Genomic DNA, 17,466 nt, shown 5'->3' with positions numbered 1-17,466 from the left:
TCCCGCGTGCCGCGGAGCGGCTGGGCCCGTGAGCCATGGCCGCTGAGCCTGCGCGTCCGGGAGAGGCTACAGCAGTGAGAGGCCCGTAAAAAAAAAAAATAATAAAAAAAAAAATAAAAACATAAAATAAAATTGTTTGTTCCTGATTTCCCCGTTTTAACTAATTCTCCTTTTCTCCTTCTCTTCATTAACAAACTTTGCAAAAGAACAATTACACACAATGCTTCTGCTGTTTTACCACCTGCTCACTCCCTAACCCCTTGGAACCTGGTTTCTACTCCTATGACTCCAATGAAACTACTCTCTCACGTTCATCACTGGACAGTCACATGCAAAAGAATGAAACTGGACCACTATCTTAAACCATACACAAAAATTAACTCAAATTGAATTAAACTGAATGTAAGATCTGAATCCATAAAACTTACTGAGGAAAACATAGGTGGTAAGCCCCTTGTCATTGGTCTTGCCCCTGATTTTTTGTATTTAACACCGAAAGCAAAGGCCACAAAAGCAAAAATAAGCAAGTGGGACTACATCAAACTAAAGAGCTTCTGCATATCAAAGGGAACCATCAACAAAATGAAAGAGGAACCTACTGAATGGGAGAAAATATTTACAAATCATATATCTGATAAGAGGTTGATATCTAAAATATATTAAGAATTCATACAACTCAACAGCAAAAAACAAACAATCCAATTAAAAAATGGGCAGAGTATCTCAATGGACATTCTTCCAAAGACATACAGATGGCCAATAGGTACACAAAAAGGTGCTCAACATCACTATTCATCAGGGAAATGCAAATCAAAACCACAATGAGCTATCACCTTACACCTGTTAGAATGGCTATCATCAAAAAGACAAGAAATAAGTGTTGGTGAGGATGTTGAAAAGGAGAACCCTTGTGCACTGTTGGTGAGAATGTAAATTGGTGGAGCCACTATGGAAAATAGTGAGGATGTTCTTCAATAAATCAAAAACAGAACTACCATATGATTCAGCAATTCCATTTCTGGGTGTTTATCTGGGGAGGGGGAAGAAAAGGAAACACTAACTCTAGAAGATATCTGCATCCCCCACCCTCCATGTTCACTGCAGCATTATTTACAATAGCCAAGATATGGAAGCAACCTATGTGTCCATCAATGGATGAATGGACAAAGAAAATGTGAGATACCTACACACACCCCCACACACACAATGGAGTATTATTCAGTCATGAATAAGAATATTGCCATTTTCGACAACACGGATGGACCTTAAGAGCATTATGCTAAGTGAAACAAGTCAGAGACATATGGACAAATAGTGCATGATCTCACTGATATGTGGGTGGGTGAAATGGGTATAGGGGGTCAAAAGGTACAAACTTCCAGTTATAAAATAAATGTCATGAGGTCATGGTTGACTACAGTTAATAATACTGTATTGCATATTTGAAAGCTACTAAGAGTAGATCTTAAAAGTTCTCATCCCAAGAAAAAGAAATTTTTTTGTAACTATGTATGGTGATGGATGTTAACTAGATTGATTGTGGTGATCATTTCGCAGCATATAAAGATATTGAATTATTATGTTGTACATCTAAAACTAATATAACGTTGTATGTCAATTACGCCTCAATAATTAAAAAAAAAAGTTCACCAAAGACTTGCCAATTGTCAAATAAAGAGAGCAGTTCTCACACCATTCCACCTTTCCACTCTATGGCAGGGCTGAACACCCTACACCCCCGTCAAGTTTTTTTCTTGTTTAGCTTCTGTGATGCCAAATTCTCTCCTATGTTTTGGTCTCATTTTTCTTAATTATGACTTCTTCTACCAAGGTTCTATCCTCTGACCCTTGCATTTTGTTCTATATGCTATCCTGGGCTTTAATTATCTTGTCCATGTGGATTATCTTAAGATCTAGGTATGAAAGAAATCCTGACTACCATGCTCAGTTTAAGATATAAACTCTTGGGGGCTTCCCTGGTGGCGCAGTGGTTGAGAGTCCGCCTGCCGATGCAGGGGACACGGGTTTGTGTCCCGGTCCGGGAAGATCCCACATACCGTGGAGTGGCTGGGCCCGTGAGCCATGGCCGCTGAACCTGCGCGTCCGGAGCCTGTGCTCCACAACGGGAGAGACCACAACAGTGAGAGGCCTGCGTACCACAAAAAAAAAAAAAAGATATAAACTCTGAGCTGCCTACCACACATCATCACAGACCCTGCTTGCACCTCACATTCAAATATTCACAGGAAAGAGCTCAGTATTGGCAAGAGAAGGAATAAATTGAAAAAATAGGAATATCTAAAACAGAGGAATTATTACTTAACTTATAGTACATTCATGAAAGAATATTACATATGGCATTATCAGAATAATATGCTGAAGTGTTTAATAACATGGAAAATGCGTATATTATAATGTTCAGTAAAAGAAAAAAGCAGGATAAAAATGGATTGGAAGAAACTGGAAGGGAATATTTCAAAATTTTAACAGTAATTGTCTCTGATAGGTAACATTTTCTTCTTTGTAATTTTATGTATTTTCCAAATGTTCTACAGTGATCTTGAATTAATTTTAGGATCAGAAAATAAGAGGGATTCAGGGTCATATTGCCTACAAAATAAAACCTGGTCTTCACGAATGGCATCCAAGGCCTGCCAAAATCTGGCCCCCAGTGCAGTCTTGTCCTTAACTATAGGCCCCAAACATTCTCTGTTCCACTCCACCACCTAGCCACCAAGTTCTCAACACCATCCACTTTTATGGTTCTGTATTCCTGTTTATCAGGTCTGTTTTTCTCCTACCCCAAAGCAGGACATATTGACCCTGAACATCTTTGATCCCTAAACCATAATATAGAGCGGGAGGCAATGCTCAAAATTTTATGTTGGATTAGCTAAGAAACAAAAATTCTACAAGTCTTTTATCCAGCTCATAATGAATATTAATGGTAGCAATAATAAACATAAAATTAGCTAAAACAACTCACTGGTTAAAATATCACACGACAAAGACTGCTATTGACTATAAATTGTCACAAAAATTAAGAATTCTTAACAGAATTTAGATAATGTAAAATCTGATCCTGAAAATTTGGACTTTATAAAAATAATAGCCACTGTACAGATTAGGTTACACTTGTTTTATAACTCATGTTCATTCTAAAATACACAGAGAAGAGAATAAACACCAAGGAAAATAATTTCATAAAATAAAGACTGAAGTGGCGACTTCCCTGGTGGCACAGTGGTTGAGAATCCGCCTGCCAATGCAGGGGACACCGGTTCAAGCCCTGGTCCGGGAAGATCCCACATGCCGCGGAGCAACTAAGCCCGTGCGCCACAACTACTGAGCCTGTGCTCTAGAGCCCGTGAGCCACACCTACTGAAGCCCACGAGCCACAACTACTGAAGCCCACAAGCCTAGAGCCCGTGCTCCGCAACAAGAGAAGCCACTGCAATGAGAAGCCCGCACACCACAATGAAGAGCAGCCCCCTCCTGCAGCAACTAGAGAAAGCCTGTGTGCAACAACGAAGACCCAACACAGCCTAAATAAATAAATTTATTAAAAAAAAAAAAAAAACGGCCTGAAGTGAAAAATAATAGAAATAGTTCAAATGCCTGGAATAGTGCCTGGCACATAGTAGACACTCAACAGATATTTGTTAAATAAAAGAATAAACTGGTATAGAAAATTATCCAAGGAGTTAATTAGATTGGCTTAATGGAGTTTTGTCAGAAAATGCTTTTTTAGATAGCCTTATTGAAATATAATTCACATACTATACAATTCTCCCATTTAAAATTTACAGCTCAATGGTTTTTAATATATTCACAGAGTGCGAAACCACCACCACAATCAATTTTAGAACACCTTCATCACCTCCAAAAAAAGCTCATACCATGAGTAGTCACTCCCCATTTCCCTCCAACCTCCCAATCCTAGGCAACCACTAATCTATTTTCTGCCCCTGTAGACTTTGCCTATTCTGGACATTTCATATAAATGGAATCATAAAATATGTGGTCTTTTGTGACTGGCTTCTTTCACTTAGCATGAAGTTTTAAAGTTTCATCCATGTTGTAGCATGTATCAGTACTTTCTTTCTTTGTATTGCCAAAATATTCCACTGTATGGATATTCCACATTTTATTTACCCATTCCTCAGCTGACAGACAATGCGGTTGTCTCAGATTTTTGGTTATTATAAATAATGCTATGAAAATCCATGTACAGTTTGAACAACATGGTTTTGAACCACACGGGTCCACTAACATACAGATTTTTTTTCAATAGTAAATACTACAGTACTACACAATCCATGGCTGGTTGAATCCTCGAATGTGGAACCACAGATACTGAATTTCTGATAAGGAGGGCCGACTAAGATAAGTCAGCGTGTAATAGGGAAGAACAAATCTGACTCATTAGATTTATTCCTTTTGCTTTAACCTTTGTGCTTTGTTGCCTGTGCTTGGTCATGCTGGCTCTGAACCTTTTGTAAAAGAATGTTGCCTATAGCCTGAAATATACAGGATAGCCTATTCTCAGGGCTCTGACCTCTAAGAGTCCATTCATACAGAGATAAAAGGTTGTAGAACAGAGAATAATATTTGTTTTGTTGCACACAGGAAGATCATGACCTGACCTACCCGGACAGCTGCAAGAACAAAGGATTCCTTCACCAAGAAGTTTGCAACAACTAACAACGCTTCTCCCTCACTTTGCCTTTAAATGGTCCTGCAATAAACGTTTCTCTGCTCCAAATGCTCCGAAGTCTGACTTTTCAGTTTGTTTGGCCTCATTGTGCGTCAGGCAAGTGCTCCGACCCCCTACCCCTGTGTTGTTCAAGTGTTAATTGAACAAGTTTTTGTGTTGATGTTTTCATGTCTTTTGGGGTATATTAGTGGAATTGCCAGATCACATGGTAACTGTTTAACATGTGAGGAATTGCCAGTCTGTTTTCTAAAGCGTTGCACTAGAAAATGCTTTCTGATGAAAATACAGTATTGATGTACTACTCTTAAAAATAGCTTTTGATAATAAACACAAGTCAAAACATTATCAGAGTCAAAATGTCCGACATTTTCATCCCATTTCCCACCTACTGGTTAAATCCTACTAATCTTTCAAAGCTCAGCTCGCAGGCCGCCTCTTCTAAGGAGTCTTCCCTACTTTCTCAGAATTAATAGCTCCATTCCTCCTTTCAACTGCTGTAACAATTTTATTTGTACACTTACTATATATAGGCTTTGTCACCCTGCCCTATATTGCATTTAACAATATATGTCAATATATCCCAATAAAGTGCAGGCTCCTGGATGGTAAAAATTATATTTTATACCAATGTTTACAGTAATGATTATTGTGAAGAATATATCATTTGAGATGATGAAAAGAGCTCATGCAAAGGATGTAAGTAAGCATCATACATACTATTTTCACAGAACAAACTTATCTTCAAGGTACTACACTTAATAAAAGATAAACTAGAGATAATTTTATCAATAAATGCTGACATTTGTTGATGAGCAACAAATAACATATATCTCAAGACATATAATGAGCAAAAATAATGACTTAAATAAGCAGAAACACAAGTAGGGGGAAAAAGAGGGACTTTCTTAAAACTGTTAAATAAAAATTAATTACCAAATAAGCCAATATGTCTATATTTTGTTAAATCATATTAGTTGGTAGAATGACTGAACGGACTCATCAATGCTCATTTTGCCCTGAATTTGCAGAAAATTCAGGGCAAAATGTCTCTAAATTGTGAAGTTAAAAAAAAAAAGAAAACTTTCAGGACTTCCCTGGTGGCACAGTGGTTAAGAATCCGCCTGCCAATGCAGGGAACACGGGCTCGAGCCCTGGTCCGGGAAGATCCCACATGCTGCGGAGCAACTAAGCCCGTGCGCCACAACTACTGAGCCTGCGCTCTAGAGCCCACAAGTCACAACTACTGAGCCCCCGTGCCACAACTACTGAAGCCTGTGCGCCTAGAGCCCATGCTCCGCAACAAGAGAAGCCACAGCAATGAGAAGCCCTCGCACTGCAATGAAGAGTAGCCCCCACTCACCGCAACTAGGGAAAGCCTGTGCACAGCAACAAAGACCCAATGCAGCCAAAAATAAAATAAATTAAATAATTTTTTAAAAAAGAGAGAGAAAACTTTCTTTTTAATACTAATTCACTTTACATGAATATATGAATATGTAAATAATTGGCTTGGCCTAATAAAAATTGGGGGAAGAGTGTAAAATATTTATTCATTTTTAATAATTGTGGAAAAATATAACAAAATTTACTATCTTAGCCATTTTCAAGTGCACAGTTCAAAAGCTTCAAGTACGTTCATATTGTTGTGCACCAAATCTCCAAGAACCCCTTTCATATTGTAACACTGAAACTCTGTACCCACTGAACAACAACTCCCCAATGCTCCCTCCCCTCAGCCCCTGGCAACCATCATTTTACTTTCTATCTCTGTGAATTTGACCACTCTAGGTAGCACATATAAGTGGAATCACACAGTGAATGGTAGGTGAATGGATAAAGTATAGTACATCCAGATATCAGAATATTATTCAGTGTGAAAAAGAAATGAGCTATCAAGCCATGAAGACATGGGAGAAATCTAAATGTATATTACTAAGTGACACTAAATTATTTTATATCCATATTAGAAATCTTAAGGCCATTCAGTTGTATGTATACTTTCCATCCCTGTAATCCACAGGAAAAGACCATAGTGCAAGTCCTGGTCACCTATTCTCCCTAAATCTCCAGACTGCTCTCTCCTACAGTTCTTTTCTTCTTCACCCCGATTCATTCTTCTGTTGCTGCTCTCTTTCCCAACTCATTCTACCACACCACCTGAAACCCTGGTTCCAGGGTTGAACAAACTCTACATTCTCAACCTCTTCACCTAACAGTCTACTCACTGCCTAAGTGAAACCTGGCTAGCTCGTGAGCACACTACTTGTGTTGAAGCTCTATAGGGGGTAGTGTTCTCCACTCCCATCTTCCACAGGAGGCAGCAATAGCATTTTCCTAACTCCTCAGTGCCACTTACAGGCTGTTACCTCTTTTCCTTTCAGCTTGAGGCACATGACATATGGCTATGTCACACTCTTCTTCTCCTAGTTAATGTCACACAGAAGTACCTTTCCCTCTCTCTCTCTCTCTCTCTTCACCCAACACCTGCAATCATACTGGCTATTTTAACACTGTGCAAATAACCTAACATCCTAGACCCAGAGTTCTTTGCCCTATGCCTATCCTCATACCATTTCAGTAACACCTATACCCTGGACCTTGCCTACTCTCTAGACTTTCTCTAGAGAAAGATGCAGGAACATGCACGTTGCCATCAATAAAATTCATGTTCTAAATTTCAGTTAGGCCTTGTCTTCGGTCAGCTGCTTCTCTCATTCCTTATAGAAGCTTTTCTGATTTTTTATCATTATCCTCATATCCCTCACTTCATCTTTTTTGGCTCCTACTGAGAAAGCTAAGGTCATCAGATGAGAATTCTCTTAAATTCCAGCCCTACCTAAGCTAACCTACTAACTTTGCATAAATCACTCCTTTGCTCTTGGTTCCCTAGATGCTTGAGTATCCAAGCAAGCCCAGACTTCGTGAAATGACCACTCTCTCCTGCTCTTTATGTGGCAGCAGTAATACACCACTATACTCACAGTACTTCCAGCACACACCACGCTGCTTTTCCTTGCCACTGTGTGTACTGTTCCTTCTACTGTTCCATCTCCTTCTCCAGCTAGACTGTTTTCGAAACCTTGCTAAAAAATTACCTGCCATGACACTTCCCCTGACCAACCCCCTCCAAAAAAAAAAAAAAAACCAGTTAAACACTTCTTCCTACCTTTTCTTGTATTTATTTCTACTACTGTAAATTTTACACTGCATAGAAAATTTTTATAGGTAATTAAAAGAACAAATTTTGGTGAAATGAATGGTAGAAACAAGAAGTACAGGAATTGAGTAAGAGGTGAAATCATAGTAGGGACGATGAAAAAAGATTTCGTTCATTCAACATACAACGAATATTTATTAAGGACATAGTATATGAATTAAGTGTTGGAGGAAAGCAGTGGGTGGATTGTAGGCTGGGACAGATGTGGACATAAAGCTGATGAGACATTTGCTCTAGATCTTGAAGAATGCTTGGAATTTCAATCAACTAAAAGAATGGTAAAGAAGAGGTGGAAATAGGAGAGAGTACCAAGGAGACAGAACACACATATTTGGCTAATATAAACTGACCAGTCTTGGCTAAAATGGGAGGTTTAGAAAGAGCAGTATTAGGAAATAAAATTGAAAGCTTAATCATAGAAAACCTAGAGTTAGCAAGGGCCTTAAGAATCACCTAGGTCACCCATCCTTCTAATGAAGGGTAACATTCCTGACAAATGGACAAGGTAGCCTATTCACTAACTACCGTCTTCTTTTAAATGTTACAGATTATCTTTTCTGTTATTATATTGAATAGAAACATGCCATCTTTAACATTTCCCCAGTGGTCCTGTTCTCTCCTCTGATGTACCCAGCCTAACTCTATTCCCTCTTTATGGGACAGTCTTTCAAATATCTTTCATTTAATTGACATGTGATCGTGAACAAATTGTGTTGCTTTTCTGCAGATCAACTTTCTCTTCTCTAAAAGAGAGAAGTATCAGAGGCTAACTGTCCTCTGATAACCATCTTCCCCTTCTCTTTATTGTAACTGACTCTTTTGCTGGGCACGTGGACACCCAGCAAAGACGGCATTTCTTATCCTTCCTTGGGGCTGGATGTGTCCTCGTGCTCAAGTTCTGGTCAACAGGCTGTGAGCAAAAAGGATCTTGCGTTCCCCTTTCCTCCTTCCCAGTGGCTGGAATTCGGACGCGGGGTAAGCCAACTTAGTCCCTGGGGATGAGAATAACATCTAGTTGGGTATAACAGAGCAACCAGATAAAGAGTCAGGGCCCCTGATAACCTGATGGGTCAGAGCCACCACATCAGCTTGGGCTTTTTATATGTGAGAGAAATAAATTTCTACCTAGTTTAAGCCACTTGTTATTTTTCAAATATATGTGTTACAGAACTTGATCTATATCCTAACCCAACAGGAGGTAACACATCTATAAAAAGGATTTTGTAATACATAAAATTAGGAATGTAAAATATACATGTATACATGCTCAATTTTTAGTATTTGAACACCATCATCTTCCCTTGAGACTCACCCCAGTCTCCTGTTATGAACACAATTCGGGATTCCTCAGAATCTTAATACAGTTCCCTGGATCTCTACTTGATAATATCCCTCAAAGGCTGACACCCCAAATTGAACATTAATTCTTTATAAGCTGTGTACATAGAACAGCATATACTGCCCCATATGATTTCCCCATGTATTTAATTTGGGAATCTCTGTGTATTTGTCATTCTTAGCAAAGCTACAACGGATCCTTTCTCCAAATATCTGCATTCTTTCAATAAATATTTATAAACTGCCTAGTGTGCAAGGCTTAGACATACAATAGTGACTATTAACTTACTAGTGGAAAATGGCATTAATAACAGTTTTACAAGGTACAACAATCCAGTAATGAAACAATTTTGAGGACTTACAACTGGAAAGCCACACCTTGAAAACAACAGTACGTGCGTGCATGAGTACTATGTTTCTCATCTTTCATATACAATAACTTTGGGCAAATCTAAAGGGGCCAGGTCTAATGACTTGTTTAGTGGTGTCACACACTGGAACCAGTTTTCTGAGACTAGCATTCAGAAAAAGTCATACTATATATATTTATCTACTCTTTTGTTAAAACATAAGAATGAGAAAACATGTAACATAAAATTTGAGAGGCAACAGAGTTTTGTGATTAAGAGCATACCCTGGAGCCAGACTGCCTCCCTGCCCTGCCACTTACTAGCTGTGTTAACTTTCAGCACCTCTTTGGGCTTGTTTCCTCAGGTGTAAAATGAGAGTAATAGCAGTAGTAATAATAGTGATAATGTAATAATAGTACCTTTCTCCTAGGATGATTTTGAGGCTGTAAAGGCTTAGAAAAGTTCCTGACACATGCGCAAAGTGCTAGCTACTTTTTAAAAAGTACTAGCTCAATTAAGCGTCAGCTACCATTTTTATAGCTATTATAATAATGTGAATAGATGACCTCATTTCTGGTCAGGGTATAAATAATTTTGTGCCATATGGTCAAACAGCATTATTTTTTGTATTTGTTACTTATTAGTAATTTTTTCATCTTAAAAAAGTCAATTTAATGTATCAAAGGGCAAGTTAATAATATACATGTATCAAAAGTCTTAAAACTGCCCTTTGACTCAATAATTCCATTTCTAAGTGTGAATCCTAAAAAAATAACAATGATGTGCACATCTTTAAGGATGCTCAATTTAGTGTGTTTATAAAAATGTTAATAAAAAAGAAAGCAAAGAAGAAAGACTATTTCAAAAGGGGCTTTGTTCAGCAAACCATGGAAATCCATACAATGCATCTATTAAAAATAAGTCTGTAATTGAATACGTAATGATCTGGGAAGATACATTAAATGAAAAAAAATATAAGTATAGTATGATCCCACTTTGGTTTTTAAAAAAAAGTATGTGATAAGTGTGTGTGGAGGGTGTGTGTGTATACATATGTGTGTGTACGGATCAATAAAGTCTCCAAGGTTATACATCAAAATAATAAGTGATTATCTCTAGCTGGTTCATTTATATGCAATTTCTGTTCTTTTTGCTTTTCTATTTTGTAAGTTTTCCACATGAATATGTGTTATTTTTGAAATAAGGAAAAAAGTTACTAAAAAGAAGTACACAATGTGCAGTGAACTAAAATCTTGAAAACATGAAGATACTCTGGCCAAAGAGAAAAAAATGCCTTCAACTTGTTTACAAAGTAAAAGATCCAACACAGATATGCTCATAAGCTTCCCAGATACTCCCTGAATTCACATATGGTTTTCTGCCACAAGCTCATGTGAAACTTAGAAAAGTATTTAGCTACGAGCACAAAAAAAGATGAAAAAAATAAAGCAAACTTGGAAATCCTAAAAAAATACAGGAAAATTTTCTCATATATTTCTTTATTAAAGCAGACCAGAAATTATTAAACTTGTTCTGATAGTCTTAGTAAACCTCTAAAGTGATCTGAATGCTTTTACAAAGGAAGGGTGCTCTGAAAAGATTTTAATGTAACATTCTGTCTTTTTGAAAGGTCTTCAAAAATATTTTACTAGGCAATAATTTGGCTTCAGTTTATTAGATTATTATAATCATACAATGTATTTTCTGAGTGTTTTATTAACTATCGTATGTAAAAATCTGACCTTTTTAATAACATGTATTACATATAAATACCTTTTTTTAACATCTTTATTGAAGTATAACTACTTTATATCGTTGTGTTAGTTTCTGCTGTATAACAAAGTGAATCAGCTATATGTATACATATATTCCCATATCCCCTCCCTCTTGCGTCTCCCTCCCACTCTCACTATCCCATCGCTCTAGGTGGTCACAAAGCACCAAGCTGGTCTCCCTGTGCTATTCCGTTGCTTCCCACTAGCTATTTTACATTTGGTAGCATATATATGTCAATGCCACCCTCTCCCTTTGTCCCAGCTTACACTTCCCCCTCCCCGTGTCCTGAAATCCATTCTCTACATCTGTGTCTTTATTCCTGTCCTGCCCCTAAGTTCTTCAGAACCATTTTTTTTTTAGATTCCATATATATGTGTTAGCATACGGTATACAAATAAGTACCTTTTAAGTCTTTATTTTTTCTAACATCTTCACTGGATACACCTTCCCAGGAGAAACTGGATGCTTCTAAGATTAATTTTCATTAATAATCTTTAAAAGGGCAAAACGGTGTAAGGAAATTTTAGATGAAAAATCCAGTACGCAGGCTTACCTACAATAGACCAGAGCTAAGAAATCCACAGTAAATATGTCTCCAACTGCTTATCAGCCTGTCACTAAGTGTAGTATGTTAAACATATAACTGACCTCCTCGTATCTCCCCAACGATATGTATATTCCCCTTGCAAAATAAAACAAAGATTCTTCCTGACTTCTTTACTCTGTCATGTCATCAAGGCATCTGTCATAGCATTTTCATTTCATCACTTACTTCCATGAGAAGCCTCCAAGTTCAGGTTCTTATTCACTTCTGCCTGGGTTATTTTAATAGACTCCTAATTTGTCTCCTCATTTCTAATCTATCCCCATTTGAATCCAAAGAGCATCAGCCCACCAGCCAGCTTAAACATCACTTTAATTACATTACAACCTAGCGCAAGAATCTTAGATTGACTTTTTTTTTTAAACATCTTTATTGGAGTAATTAGATTGACTTTTATGCTATAAGCAGTGGAAAGTAAATTCTTTATAATTGCATTCAATGTCTCTATCTTCTGCTAGAAGTTTAATGTGAACTCTCTCAGCAGTCAGGCTGATCTATCACCAACTCCTATTGCCAACTTGCTCAATCAGTCCTCCCACACACACTTCCTTGTCAACGCCACTTCATCCGTCCAGCATGCACAACTGAAAAGGTGATGTGGTTTTCAGTAGCCTTTACAGCTGTAAACAAACTCTTTACCTTCAGAAATTCAACAACACTCACATATTGTGTGACCCACTGATTAGGCACTAAATCATACTGTCTCCTATCACCAAGCAATTATCCATGTATGATCTAATTTCATTAAGTAGAGGTAATTGCCTTATAGGCCTTTATATTTGTTGTACTTATATTTGTTGCCCTTGACAGGCAGCTAGAAACTTGGTAAATGCTCAACTAATATTTGGTAAACAATGAATGATCTTCATCTTTAGTTTTCGCACAGAACAAAATATACTTAAATATATTTATTATTTGCTATGCACCTCCAAGGCTTTTCTTTAACAAAATGAATTATTCCTTTACGTAGGTTCATGCATCAGGGGTCCCCACAACCACCCCCAGGTTCAGTGATCCATTAGGAGGACTCACAGGACTCAGCATATAGTCATATCCATGTCTAAGATATATCGTACATGTACTACAGCAAAACGATACAAGGCAGAATCAGCAAAGGAGAAAGGGGCACAGAACAAAGTCCTCAGAAACCAAGTGCAAGTTTCCAAGAGTTCTTTCTCAGTGAAGTCATCCAGAACACAATTTCTCCAACATCAAATTGTGACAACACATGTGTCTACCAAGGAAACTCATTAGAAATGCAGTACCTAAGGGTACCCTCCCCCCACATAGGCACCTCCGGGCTGGTCACGTAGGCACCCTCTGCCTAGAACAGGCCAAAATTCTAGACTCCCAGAAAGTATTCAGCACAAATCACACTGTAGTCTAGGCACAATGAGCCACTCCAAAGTTTGACTCACTGTAGGCAACTGCTGAACATTCAGGTTCCCAGATGCCAGCAAAAACACTGTAAACAGGCCTTTCTCAGGAAAGCAGTCTTGGGCCTGCTAAGTTAACCCTTTTCTGTGTAGTTCATTGCATATTTTTATGGGAGAAATTTTAAGTGTTAACTATATTTGATTTTTGAGAGGTACAGGTGATTTTTTTAAAAATTAAAATCTAGCATTTATTTAGAGATGCACTGCCTAGACTGGTACCCAAGAATGAAAAGTTATAACAATTTTTTTTTAAACTTAAATGCCTTTAAAAAATTTTTTTTATTGGGGTATATTTGCTTTATTTTTTTACTTTTTTAAAGATTTAATTTTATTTATTTTTCGCTGTGTTGGGTCTTCGTTGCTGCACGCGGGCTTTCTCTAGTTGCGGCGAGCGGGGGCTACTCTTTGTTGAGGTGCACGGGCTTCTCACTGCGGTGGCTTCTCTTGTTGCAGAGCATGGGCTCTAGGTATGTGGGCTTCAGTTGCGGCACGCAGGCTCAGTAGTTGTGGCTCGTGGGCTCTAGAGTGCAGGCTCAGTAGTTGTGGCCCACGGGCTGAGTTGCTCCGTGGCATGTGGGATATTTCCGGACCAGGGATAGAACCTGTGTCCCCTGCAATGGCAGGTGGATTCTTATCCACTGCGCCACTGGGGAAGTCCCAGAATAGTTTCTTTACAAAGTTGCGTTAGTTTCTGTACAGCGAAGTGAATCAGCTATATATATACATATATCCCCTCGCTTTTGGATTTCCTTCCCATTTAGGTCACCACAGAGCACTAAGTAGAGTTCCCTGTGTTATACAGCAGGTTCTCATTAGTTATCTATTTTATACATACTAGTGTATATATGTCAATCCCAATCTCCCAATTCATCCCACCTCCCCTTTCCCCCCTTGGTGTCCATACGTTTGTTCTCTACATTTCTGCCTTAAGTTATGCAATTTTTAAATAATTCACATCCTTAAGTATTTCTGATTTTCTTTCTTTTTTCTTCTAAAATGAGGTAGCTTTTTGAAATCAATACTTTCATCGTTGCCAGGAGAAAAAAATTAAGTATAACATGTAAAGGAAACAAACCCTTTCAGACAAGCTCCTTATCTTCTTTTTAAATGTCAGTTGGTGCCAGAGCACTGTGGTAGCTGTTTTAGGTGCATCGTCTTACTAAATCCTCACAACACCCCCATAAGCCAGTGATGGTTTCTATTTTATAAATGGAAGCTTGGAGAGGCTAAGTAACCAACCCAGGTTTGCCATTGTGGAGCTAGGATTTAGGTTCAGATCCACGTCATTCCAAAATCTTGGTCTTAGCTTTACACCAACTACCTGTACCTAATAAGGAACATGCTCCTTCTTATGAATCACTTCCCTCCAAACTATATGGCTGTTGTTTGGTTGGTTACACAGAGCACTACTCTTAACCTAACTGACTTTGATTAAAGCCATGTTTTAGTTGGAAGAAAAAGGGGTAAATTTAATACAGGATACTCTGCTTTTTCCTTTCCAATCTTGCAAATTCCAAATCAAATTACACCCCTTGCTTGTTAAAACCATTGGGAAGCTCCCTCTTCAGCACAACACACAATTTTCTCCTTTACATGGCATCAATCTGCTTGAAATTAGAGAGACTTGTATTATAATTTTGGCTTTTCACCTACCAGATGTGGGGACCTTGGGAAAGTCAGTTATGCTGAATCTCAGTTTATTCATCTACAAAATGGGGATCCCTACGTCATAGGCTTGCTGTGAGAATTAAATATGATATTTAAAAGGTTTAGCCTATACCTATTTGCTGAATAAATGACTGTCTGCAATACCAGAATAACTGATTTACAAGCAAGCCAAACCAATAATCTGAGGGAGAAAGGAGGGAGCAGGGAAGTATCCTGACCACCAGGTGTCACCACTGGCCCAGGAGAGCTGGTCTAACTGCCAGAGTGGTGGGTGGGGACTTTGCCACAGAACGGGGTAAGACTCTCATTTGTACCTACAGAACATTCAAGAATTGGCTTTGGACTTCAGCACCTTAAGAGCTGGTACAATATTTGCTCAACCATTCTGAGTTACAGTGTTCTCTTACCAATGTGTTAAAAATGACTGTGTAGATGTGTCATCATAGTTTAATCTAAAAAACTACCCTCAGCTGATTTTTTTTTTTTTTAATTCTGAGAATCAGTATTGCTTCATACGTCCTTTGCTTTGGCCAACTAGACATTTACATTTTTTGGCTTTCATAGGCTTCAATATTGCCACTGCGGACAATTTTCTGGTCCCAATTCCACAACCCATGGACATTATTTCCTTTACATTATTAATAGGGGTGACAGATAAAAGTAAAGCAGAATATTTTTTAGGGTAAAAATGAAGTCCATGAACAGCACATCTAAGCAAAATAAGCATTAACTATGAGCCTTATTCCTTGATCTCAGGAACTTAAAAGTTCATTTTAAAAAATTCCACAAATTTTCTCTTTTCTTAAGGAACATTTACCCTAGGAGAGAGCTGTCAACCTACAAATATCCCTGAAGTGACTCAAGGAACACTACCACTCCTGACTTGATTCTGTAACCTGCCAACGACACTCCCTGGGAGTGCCCGGGGCTCATTTCAAAATGAGAGCAGGGCATTGGCTCTCCTGGTTCTAATTCCTCCCCACTGAGAGCCATTAGCGGTCGCCTCAAGACGGGCAATTCAGTGCGTGTTAGCGCGTAACTGGACACGCAGCTCTGAGATGAGGCACAAACTGTTGTCCTGTCTGTGCCAGGGAACACTTGACTCAAGCCTGACCAGGCCTACCCCGGCCTCATCCTGGACTCCAGCGCCCCCCAGTAACCAACACGGAGAAGAAGAAAGGCTAAAAGCACAGGCTTCGGTTTAGAGCGGGCGCTCTTGGAACTCGAGCAGTTCGGGTTATTTTTGTTTTAACAACAGCTCAAGTTCCACTGTGCATCTCACAAATATGGAAAGGTCTAAAGAGAAACCAGAAGCATCCCCTCCCTTCTGACCATCGCTCCCATTCCAAGAGAATTTAGGAGGGAAGAACAGATACCAGGAACCATCTGGAATCACGAGCACAGGTGGCTTACCCCAGCCGAGAACCCATTTGCAAAGCACTTTCGCAGATCGATACATTCCCGACAGATCTCAGACGGGTCCCTAGAGAAAGAACAGCTCCCGAGACTGGCCGCCCTCCTGGAGCAAATGGGCCACGGAAAGAGATGCTGCCCATCCAACAAGCCCCTGCGGGGCAGGCGAGGGCGCAGCTGCTCGGGAGCAGCGGCCGGCGCGTTACCTGGGGGACTCGGCGGTGAAGCTGCCGCCGTCCAGCAGCCGCATCTTGCAGAAGAGGACCCCGTTGACGAAGGGCACCGAGGAGAGCTCCTCGAGCTCGAAGTCCACCTTAAACTTAAACTTCTTCTTCTTCATCATCATGAGAGCCAGACGCCGGCGAGCGGGGTGCGGGGGCGGCCCCAAGGGGCGCGCGGGCCGGCGCCGCCGCTTCAACTCGGCTGAGCCGCGGGCCCGCCCAGCCCCATGGCCGGGGCTGCGAGCTGCGCGTGTAGGCGCTGCCGGGGCCGGTGCCGCCGCCGCCGCCGCCGCCGCCTCTAGCGGCAGCCCCGGCCGGAGCGCGGCGGCGGCCGTTGCGCGGACCCCGCCCACCCACGGGGAGCGGTCGTGCTGCAGCTCGCCTGAGCGGGAGGCGCCCTTTCGGTGTGCAGCTTGCAGCCGGCGCCGCCGCCCGTCTGGGAGGAGGGGAGGCGAAGCTCCGAGAACCGCCGCTGCCGCTGCCGCCGCCTCCTCAGCGCCTCGGGGTCGGAGGCGCCCCTAGCGGCAGCGGCCAGCAGCGCACTGCCGGGCGGAAGAGGGAGGGCGGGCGTGGAGGTTCTGGGCGTTAGAGCGTCACGCCTCTCTGGGGTTAAAAAAAGACAAATCCTACCAAAAACGAACTTCCTTCTACAGCTTCCTCTCTGCCTTTCTTTCAGTTTTTGCCCCGCCCCCTTTCTTCCCCTTCCCCTCCATTGATATATTTTTC

General features: G+C 40.2%; 1 protein-coding gene across 1 annotated transcript in view; it reads right to left on the bottom strand.

The window, feature by feature from the left end:
- Positions 1–17,232, bottom strand: part of FAM102B (family with sequence similarity 102 member B) — a 108,412-nt gene extending 91,180 nt beyond the window's left edge. Inside the window, exon 1 of the mRNA XM_032609196.1 lies at positions 16,726–17,232. Within this exon, the coding sequence (XP_032465087.1) occupies positions 16,726–16,865 (140 nt within the window). The 5' untranslated portion in view covers positions 16,866–17,232. The remainder of the gene's footprint in view (positions 1–16,725) is intronic.
- Between the last annotated feature and the right edge of the window lie 234 nt (positions 17,233–17,466).

Source organism: Phocoena sinus, chromosome 1, assembly GCF_008692025.1.
Source record: "Phocoena sinus isolate mPhoSin1 chromosome 1, mPhoSin1.pri, whole genome shotgun sequence".
Taxonomy (NCBI): Eukaryota; Metazoa; Chordata; class Mammalia; order Artiodactyla; family Phocoenidae; genus Phocoena; species Phocoena sinus.
This window is presented reverse-complemented; position numbering and strand designations above follow the sequence as displayed.